This window comes from Trachymyrmex cornetzi, unplaced genomic scaffold (assembly GCF_001594075.2).
Source record: "Trachymyrmex cornetzi isolate Tcor2-1 unplaced genomic scaffold, Tcor1.1 scaffold107, whole genome shotgun sequence".
Classification (NCBI taxonomy): domain Eukaryota; kingdom Metazoa; phylum Arthropoda; class Insecta; order Hymenoptera; family Formicidae; genus Trachymyrmex; species Trachymyrmex cornetzi.
This window is the reverse complement of record NW_017295620.1, coordinates 24,993-35,813: the sequence shown is the minus strand read 5'-3', so window position 1 is coordinate 35,813 and position 10,821 is coordinate 24,993. Positions and strand designations below refer to the sequence as shown.

The 10,821-nt window shown below is 29.7% G+C and overlaps 1 protein-coding gene and 1 pseudogene across 5 annotated transcripts; one reads left to right on the top strand and one right to left on the bottom strand.

Annotated features, from left to right (window-relative positions):
• The first annotated feature begins 4,477 nt into the window (after positions 1-4,477).
• Positions 4,478-7,277, top strand: LOC108760169 (putative nuclease HARBI1; annotated as a pseudogene).
• Positions 7,278-7,540: 263 nt separating this feature from the next.
• Positions 7,541-9,147, bottom strand: LOC108760180 (uncharacterized). Of its 5 annotated transcripts, none has more exons than XM_018505992.1 (6): positions 8,985-9,147; positions 8,706-8,871; positions 8,523-8,552; positions 8,220-8,343; positions 7,865-7,957; positions 7,541-7,784 (listed from the first exon to the last, which is right to left on the bottom strand). In XM_018505992.1, the coding sequence occupies exons 4-6, from the start codon at positions 8,326-8,328 to the stop codon at positions 7,603-7,605; spliced, it is 384 nt and encodes a 127-aa protein (XP_018361494.1). In that variant the 5' UTR covers positions 8,329-8,343; positions 8,523-8,552; positions 8,706-8,871; positions 8,985-9,147; the 3' UTR covers positions 7,541-7,602. The 5 variants fall into 5 exon arrangements, 4 of the variants coding, with proteins under 4 accessions (XP_018361494.1, XP_018361486.1, XP_018361501.1 ...); XM_018505984.1 differs by having other exon boundaries at positions 9,004-9,147; XM_018505999.1 differs by having other exon boundaries at positions 9,009-9,147.
• Between the last annotated feature and the right edge of the window lie 1,674 nt (positions 9,148-10,821).

The following is a 10,821-nucleotide window of genomic DNA, read 5'->3' as shown; positions in this document are numbered from 1 at the left end:
TACCATGCCAAATTAAATAAATAATAAATATTAATCTAATGGTATGTATTATTTGCACGAACGATTTGATATCAACAACTGTGACACCAAGTTCATTTCTACTATCAGAATGAAAAGTAAAACTCACAAGTGATACTATCTTTATTTATTATTTACTTAATCCAAATGGTACTATCTTTAATTTTTATACAATGAAACCTAAGTATACGTATACTTATTGAAGAATCTTCCTATTCCAATCCAAATGGTTTAAATTCCTCTTAAATGAAATTATTATATTACAATTCATTCAAAGACATTTCCTCTTCCAATTAAAGTAGTGGTTATTTAATTCTCCTTCAAAACATTATACAAAACATTATCGCAAAATTGCGTTATTTCGCTCAATTTAAGTGTTACCACAAAAAATTAAAGAATTAATCGTATAAATAAAACAATTTAATTTAAATAGAAAAATTTTTCATGTAAAAACACTTGGCACTGCTAGATCTCGATATATAATAATATAGCAGTATAGTATTAAAGCATGAATATAAATAAGAAGAATAAGAATATAATACTAAGAAAAATAAAATAAATAAGAAGCTTATTAATAAAAAAAAGTCAGAATCATATTAAAAAATATGAATATTTCGAAAAATAAGAAAAATAAAAACCATTTCCAATGAGAGTTAAAATATCTAGCATGTGTATACATATATGATTGAGTTATAGAGTCGTGTAAATTATGATGATCGTTGTGAATGCTATTAAGTTTAAATAAGAGAAAAATAAATTTAGATTTGTAAGACATGCATTATGAAAGATAATTTATTATTACTTTTATTATTACTATTAAATTATATTACAATTATATTACAATAATTATTATCACTTTTAAATTATATACAAATATCTTTTATTATTCATTTTTATTAATTACCATTCCAATTTTAAATTGTTCTTATAGTTTTTCTTACTCTATCTAGCAGCGCCAAGTGTTTTTAGATGAAAAATTTTTCTATTTAAATTAAATTTTTTCATTTCATACGGTTAATTCTTTAATTTTTTGTGGCAACACTTAAATTGAGCAAGGTAACGCAATTTTGTGATAATGTTTTGTATAATGTTTTGAAGGAGAATTAAATAACCACTACTTTAGTTGGAAGAGGAAATGTCTTTGAATGAATTGTGATATAATAATTTCCTTTAAGAGGAATTCAAACCATTTGGATTGGAATAGAAAGATTCTTCAATAAGTATACGTATACTTAGGTTTCATTGCATAAAAATTGAAGATAGTACCATTAGGATTAAGTAAATGATAAAGATAGTATCACTTGAGTTTTACTTTTCATTTTGATACTAGAATTTAACTTGTTTGATACTAGAATTTAACTTGTTTGACAACGCCACCGTTGTTGATACCAAATCGTTCGTACAAATAATACATACCATTAGATTAATATTCATTAATTATTTAATTTGGCATGGTATAAAGAAGTTTGATTTAACTTGACGCCAGTTTTCTTGATATTAAATCTTTTATACGAATGATACATATCATTAAAGTTAATATTATTTATTTAATTTGGTATTCGAATTACATGGAGTTTAACTTGCCGCCAATTGTTGATATCAAATCTTTTTTTACGAATAATACATAAAATTTTGATAAAATTTTGATGAATTTAACTTGGCGCTGATTTTGTTGATATCGAATCTTTTATACAAATGATACATATCATTAGAGTTAAAGAAATTAAGAAAAAAATTAAAGTTACTATTATTTTTTCTTTAGGAGGAATAAAATGGTAAAATTTAACTTGGCGCCAGTTGTTGATATCAAATCTTTTATACAAATGATACATATCATTAATTGTACTAAACAGCAAACGTGATTAGTCATTAGTTTTACTAAACAGCAAACGTGATTAGTCATCAGTTTCACGGCCGATTAAGTAATTGGCGTTGGTGAAACTGGCCCAAATGGTGATTCTTTACGAGAAGCACACACGCTTAGCGCTTTTTTTACCTTTTTTTAAAAAGGTAAGTTTGTATACGATAATATATATAAAGATAATTTAAACACCGCTATCCCCGTCATTTTATAATTGTAATATAAAAATGTCAAGATATTTCAAAATATTATGGAATTTATGAAAAAATGTTTGGAACAAAATTTGGATTCACGTATGGTTGATACATGTCTGTTTATCTGTAACGAACAATTTCCCAAGTCTGTCAGGAGCTATTGCATATTATATGTAATAAACACAAGTAATATTATATTTTATTCCTCACGCAAATTATCTAATTATTATTACGTATTTTTTTACAAAATTCATTTTCATGTATTATTGAAAATTGGTGGGATTCGTCGACTTTACCTCAACTGATTAAACTATTAAAAACTTTATTTTGGAAAGCTGAACCAGTTTGTTGGAACATTTTGATTAGGAACAAAATTTGGGAATTTGTCAAATTCACGTATGGTATTTACATCTCTGTTTAACTGCAACGAATTTGTTAAGGACGTTCTCCGAAAAATCCATTTTCTTTAGATTTTTCTGAAACTTACAGAATAAGCTTGTTTTAGTATTCTGAACATATATACTTTGAAGCTCAGTACTCGTTGCGGGATTAAAAATCGAGATATTCCACTTCAAAGTTGAAACGTTTAACACAGAATCCCTATCTAAAGCTTATTCGAAAGTGGTTTTTTATTCACTGTAAACAAAGTTTTCTTTAGAATTTTTTGAAACAAAGAGACATAAAACTTGATATTACAAGGAATAATATGAAATTTTCCTGAATATGCCTTCCGGTATTTATATTTAAGAAATCATTTAACAAAGTAAGTAGCTCGGCTATTTTTTCGACCGGTGGCAGTAGCGAAGGCGAGAGGTATTGACGACTTGGCAACGTCGCGTCGTATACGCTCAACACGTGACGCGTGACAACACAAATAACCTCGTACTTTCTCAGGGTAGCGATCACGTAATTTCAGCAAAAAATTAATAAGATGATGCAATACCCGTAGCAGGGCAGACACTGTCCATAACCTTACTAACACAACACAAAGCGCAGAGCGAAAAAGCAGCGTTGCCGCACTGAGTGACGCAGTAGGATCATTTTTACACTTCTGCGCACACGGTGATACTCTACTAATATTTTCTGTGTGTAGGGGCGATTGCGTGGACGCGAGTAAACTTTAGGTTGAGCACAACTGCAGTCGGAGAACGTCCTTAACTAAATTAGGAAACAATGAAAAAATTTATAATTAATATTTAATAAAAGAAAATCAAACGGAAATGGAATTATGTACTGGTATATTTGTTAACTAGGCTAGGAAATAATAATGACAAGCAATTTATTCGATAAGGATCCCCATTTGTTTATATTTAAGACATAAATCATAAAGATTAGAAAGAGAAACTAATTGTAAGATGCATTATTTTACAGTAATATGAACAGTAATATTACACATATTGTTTCTTATACATTCATACAATAATTATACTATATGTTTATAATATTCTAAGGGCGATCGTTACCAACGCCGATTAACTCAATCAGCAGTCATCTTATTATAGATAGACGTTATCACAGTTAAGTAGGAACGCAGAAATGGAAGTATCCCAGCTAACACAAAGTTACATGTTACGTACCGTTAGTTGTAATTTCCTACTCAACAATATAACTATAATATAACACGTGTTTTATATTGCAATTATATTGTTGAGATGGAAATTACAAGTAACGAGTACGTTACATGTAACTTTGTATTTGCTGGGATATTACAAAGATAATAAAAATGATATAGAGACTTACTATTTGCTTTACTGCTGATGGAGTTAATCATCGATAAAGTTAATCAGCGTTAGTAATAGTCGCCCTTAGTAGTCTCAAATAATCTTGCCTTGTATTAATTGGCAGTTACACAAACTATTTCTATTTCTTATACATTCATGTTAATGTAAAAAAATTTTTAGTTGGAAACACTGGTAGTGTCTCGACGCTAAGCCAAGCGCAGCGACACTGTCGTGGCTACTTTACGCGAATCTGTTAAAATTTCCAGACGGCGATTATGGGATCTCAATAACGGCTGTGCCGATTGAGTTCTAAGTGTGCTCAATCGATTGCATCCGTTCGGAATATATAATGAAAATGTTTTTGTTTTTTCTCTACGTACTCTACGAGCGGAGATATTGCGATGCAAAATGATGCAAAATCCGAACTTGAAACTTTTAATTTAAGAAACGTCGGCGTCGTCGTCGTCGTCGTCGACAGGGGTGGGGGAAATGTCCTTTTGGATTTTTTGGCGCTAGAGGCAAATATGGCGCTGGCAATGGTCGCGTTCAGCAGACTCAACTGTTGTGGAGCGGATCCGTGAGCGCTCACTGATCATGATCCGAGTCTGCTGAACGGGTCTGATCATTATTGTCACGTGATCATATTTTCTATAACGATTATAACCTTATTTTAAGCGGCTACGGCATCAAATCACTGTAAGTGTATGCGTTCCTCACTGCTAGGTATACCATGTATTTGCTACATTATAAAATCAAGTGAATTAGATTTAGTTTAAAAATAAACATTAGGCAAATATTACTTAATGACAAAAGTGGTTATACAAATAAATATGAGCTATAAGGAGAATTAAACCACGCACTAGTTGAAATTAGTGATAAATTTAATTTATTACATTTGTTAAATATGTGTTAGTAGACATTTCGACCAACATCTGGTCATCTTCGGTACATTAATGATTCTTCTCGCGTGTTATATATATCTCAACAAACATGTATTCAACGACAATCGAGCATAAGCTATCGAAACAGATTCTGTCATGATTTATAAAAGAAATTGTTGTCGAAGAAATAATTGCTGTACACTCACATTGGGTAAGCAGTTCTCATATGGACAAAATAACAGGTATTTTTAACAAAATTAAAAAATTAAATTTAGTTCTGTCCAATAAATTACTAATTAAGTAAATTTTATTAGAATTTGGAAGTTCTTGTTAATGTGATCCATCTCCTTCTTGATGACAAATTATAACTCAGACGAATAACGAAATTAACTCGTATTAATACAGAAATTTAATTAAAAATTAATCTATTTATACCGCTATGTAATATGTAATCAAATTACCATTAAGTCATTAATGTACCGAAGATAACCAGATGTTGGTCGAAACGTCTACTAACACATATTTAACAATTGTAATAAATTAAATTTATCGCTAATTTCAACTAATGCGTGGTTTAATGCTCCTTATAGCTCATATTTATTAGGCAAATAATTTTAAATTAGTATCCATTTGTATATCTGTTGATTTAATCAACTGCTTATCCTTCTCTCTACTTCTCAGAAATAGAGAAAGATAAACAGTTGATTAAATGGAGATTAACATTAGTAGAAATGGACATAGTTCACTTCATGTAATTATTAACAATTTCTACTGTATCCGAACATTTTGTTTTATTGCGTTTTTTATATATTTTAGTTATTATATTATTAAATAAGAATATTTCAATATACATGCAATATGGAGAATTTAGATATTGTTGCTTTACTTGAAGATGATGGTCATAATGACCGAATAAACGTATTGCACTTTATGCTTAATGAATTAATCGGACCGTTACCAAAACTGGATGAACTAGAAGTGAGGCAACGTGGTGAAAAACCTAGAAATCGTAATTATTACGAAATTATTGTTCCTCAATACGACGTTGTTTTATTTAAGGAGCATTTTAGAATGTCTCGTGCAACATTTGAAGTAAGTATATAATAAATTTTATAAAATTACTAAAATGTTTAAAGATTAATTTCAATATTCAAATCAATTGTGGAAATTTTTGTAGGTGCTAGTTCACATAATTGGAAATTCCATACATGGGAATTAAAATTACCTCATGGATTTAAGAAAAAAAATTATATTTTCATTGTGGATTTTGTCTAAACCTGAAAGTTTCCTCGCTGCTGGAGATCGCTTTGATTTACCAAAAAGTACTGCTTACTACGTATTCAAAGAAGTTATCACCATTATAGCTAACCTCTTACCGAATTATATTACGTGGCCTGATAGACGAACATATCATAATGTGGAAGAGATTTTTCTAAGACGTTCTCGGGGATTTCCCGGTGTTATTGGGGCAATTGATGGTTGCCATATTCCAATAAAAGCTCCTGTAGACAACCCTATAGACTTTTATAATATATAGAAACAAGATACACTCGATTATATTACAAGGTGTATGCGATCACAAGGCAAGTTTTATAGACGTTTTCATCGGAATGCCTGGACGAATGCATCGAGTATTTAGGCAGAGCCTAAAAGTTGTTTGTACGATTAAATAATGCTGAAAATCCTTTGCTACTCTTTAATATGCATCTTATAGGGGATTCTGCCTATCCTTTAATGCCAAATCTTATGACACCGTTTCGTGATAATGGTCATCTAACGAGAGCGCAAAGTAATTACAATATTAAATTAAGTATGATCAGAAATATTATCGAAAGAGCATTCGGTCTTTTGAAAAACAAATTCCGAAGATTAAAATATTTAGATATTTCCGACCCGACTTTGGGAAATGCTATCATAGCAGCAGCGTGCGTCTTGCATAATTTTTTAATTGATCGAAATGAAATTAATTTCGAATATGAAGCACCAATCGAAGAAGCAATGGCAATACCAAACGACGATATAGATATACCAAATGATAATATTCTTGCGGTAACGAAAAGAAATGAAATAGTTCATTTATTACAATAATAAGAAAAAGAAATTTCTTTGAAAATAAATTTTGTATGTTTATATTAATACTCAATTTATTTTATTACAATACTGTATGATATTACATTAAGAATTCATTTGACGAAAAACTAATGGGCGTTTTCCAGCAAGATAATACGATATATTAAGTAACAGCAAAGAAAATTGTTTATTGAAAAAACTAAATGTATCTTTTGAATGTTAATTCTAACTAGAACTGTATTGAAAATTTAAACTTGTAGCATTTATGTATTCTTTTTTCCTTCATCATATTGATTGCTTCTCAAAAGTAAGAATTGTTCTATCAACTTGTTTCTCTCTTCTTGGATTTTATTACTTCAATCTATGGACGACTTGAGTTGTAACATGGTGTCGAGGCGTTTTTCTTCGATGGTTATTTGTTTTTGTCGTAGTTTATGTAGCGTACTCATTCGAGCTTTTCCCAATGGTTCAGATATTTGCGTTACACTAGCACAAGGACTTGCAGAGGAACTTCTTGTTGAAGAACGGCTAAGTGGACTTTGACCAATTGGCTGAAAAGGTAATATTGACGAAGTAGCAGATGTGTTCAAACTATTACAAATATTAGAGAAATCTGAAACTTGTGTTAAGGTGATTACTTCATTATCATCCTGAGAAGATTCGCTTGCGATTATTTCATTTTCCTTGCATCGAAGAAAGTGTTGAACTGTAGTTTATTGTCATGTCATTGGCAAATACCTATGTCTTCAAAAGTATCGAAGTACTCCCATGAAATTCGTCCTCCCCCTACCAGTGCTAGTTTTTTTATTATTATTATCCTTTATATTTTTATAAGATTTTTTCATGTTGCGCATCTTTCAATCAAGGAGATCTTCATTTAAGTCACTATAACCATTTTCTTTCATAATTTGAAGAATTTCGGTCCACAAAACCTTTTTTTTAACTTTAGGATCGCGAAAACGATCTTTACGTTCCAAATAACTGTTCAAAAGCAATTTTGTTGATCGCTGAGTCCACAAAAAATTCTTTATTTCAGATCCTATAAGTATACAAAAAATATATGTTATATATTTATTACTCTTCTAATAATAAATTGATTAGATAAAGATTTTTACATACCAGTATTTGTATTGTTAGTAGTATCATCTATAACAGAATTCAAAATTGGAGCAGTTGTGCTATCGTCAAAATATTTCGACAAAAAAACCGCATCTAAAAGGTAATTATTGTATTGTTAAATCGTTGACACACACACACACACACACACACCGCGCACACGCACACACACACAGTAACAGTATTGAAATAAAATAAATCTTAAATCAATTTGCGCAGAGAAAATTCCAATTGTAGACAAAAATGATTACACATAATTAAAATATAGACGTTCTTAATAAAATAATGGGTAAAAAGATAGTAAGTACTAAGTTATAAATAAAATAATTGAAAAATAAGTAATATGTTATACACTTACCAGACTGTAGTCTTGAGTGAACCTCATGGGTGTCAGTAACAGAATATTCTGCATTATTGACGATATAATTAATACTATATGTCTCAGTGTTAGGATTCTCATTTTCCATGATTCATAATCAGTACAATACTGCAACATAAAGTTATCGATTGATAACCAATTAATAAAGCGAGTCTATTATTTTTAGGGTCATTATTGCAAAATTCTTTTAATTCTGTGGAGGATATATATATAAAAAATTGTTAATCATTACAAGACATAAACTATATCCATTTCTACCAATGTATGTTGATAATAATCTCTATTTAATCAACTGTTTAGGTTTCTCTATTTCTGAGAAGTAGAGAAGGATAAACAGTTGATTAAATAAGAAATAAAATTAACAGACATACAAATGGACACTAATTTAAAACAATTTGTCTAATGTTTGTTTTTAAACTAAATCTAGTTCACTTGATTTTATAATGCAGCAAGTACATGGCATACCTAGCAGCTACAAACGCAGATACTTAGAATGATTCGATGATATAGTTGCTTTCTTAGGCACAAACGTCTATCATATATCACAGATCAAAGTTTTTATGGACGAAACTATTGTAGAGGATGTAATATCTCGCAAAGAAAACGACAAACAAACTGGAGAAAACTAAATCTGAAAATGTAATTAAAAATTGTCGAATACAAAACTATAATTGTTAATAATTACAAGACGCAAACTAAGTCCAATTTCTAGTTCAAGTTTCTACCAAGTTTCTAACTTCTAACCTCGAATTTGTGTTTATACCTTACACGTGTATGCCGCCATATTGTTTTATAACATGTTGAGCTGAAGTAGCAGAGAAAAAGTTTGATGGAAAAAATGGCGTCCGCTTACTAAACATGTTGAGTATCGGTTACTGAGTGGAGTGCGTTCAGCAGACTTTTGTGCAACAGTCTCCTCTGGAGATCTGTTGCATCGACTTTAATTATAACAATAACAATTAATAACTCGATTCGCGGTAGTGCGAAAATTCGTCGAATGATTTTATCAACCTCGAGGAGGTTCGACCTTGTACATACATTATTATGTAACTTGTAATTTAAAGATACGTTTCATGATGCATTTCTTGTCGAAGTTTGTCTCAAATGCAATTTACACAAAGATGTTTGGAACAAAATTTGGAACTTTGTCAAATTCATTCACGTGTGGTTTAGATATCTGTTTATCTGCAACGAACAATTTCCCAAGTCTGCCAGGAGCTATTGCATATCAAGAAGATTTTTCTCAAATGGAAAATTTACGAATATGTAATAAAGTATAAACACAAGTAATATTATATTTCATTCCTTCCGCAAATTATCTAATTATTATTATGTATGATTCACGAAGATAATAAGAATGATATACAGACTTCCTGTTGGTTCATATTACTATAATTATTATATTATAACTACATTTATAATATTCTAAAAGCAACAGTTACCAACCTCGATACTCAATCAGCAGTCATTCTATTAAAGACAGAATTAAGTAGGAACTCAGAGTTTAAAGTATATCATGAATATAATAATAAGAACGATATACAGACTCGCTGTCAGCTATATTGTTGATTGAGTTAATCGATTAAGTTAATCGGCGTTGGTAACAGTCGCACTAAGTAGTTTTAAACAATCTTGCCTTACATTAATTGACGATTATACACACTGTTTTTACTTATACATTCATATAATAATTATACTATGTTTATAATATTTTTTATCAATATTATAAACCATGAGCATAAATTACAAACGTTTCGACATCATTATTAAATGTAGGAATAATATATACTAGATATAGTAAGCGTCCCAATGAAATAAAGCAAAGTTGCTTACTATATCTAGAATATGGTTTATACATTTGAAGCAAACACAATAATGATGTCGAAACGTCTGTAATTTATACTTATGATTCATAATATATGACATTTTGCAAAAAACATTTTGTTGGCTCACATTGATAATTCTCTCTTAATTAATTTCTGTCATCATGGTGAACATTGTTGTCTTAAATTTATAAAAAAAGCGCTAAGCGTTGGTGAAACTGATAACTAATCACGTTTGCTGTTTAGTAAAACTAATGATATGTATCATTTGTATAAAAGATTTGATATCAACAATTGGCGCCAAGTTAAATTCCATGTAATTCCAACAAATTAAATTTTACCATTTTATTCCTCCCAAAGAAAAAATAATAGTAACTTTAATTTTTTTCTTAATATTTAACTCTAATGATATGTATCATATTCGTATAATTAATTATCAAATTAATTAAATTCTACCAAATTAAAAAGTAAAATCCAATCTTTTTTTTTATTATTTACTTAACTGTAATGATATGTATCATGTGTATGAAAGATTTTCTCTATGGAATTTTAAAATTATATACAAATTTACCTATTTCAAAAAAAGGTAAAAAAAGCGCTAAGCGTTGGTGAAACTGGCCCAAATGGTGCTTCTCGTAAAGAATCACCATTTGGGTCAGTTTCACCAACGCCAATTACATAATCGGCCGTGAAACGGATAACTAATCATGTTTGCTGTTTAGTAGAAGTAATGATATGTATTATTTATATAAAAGATT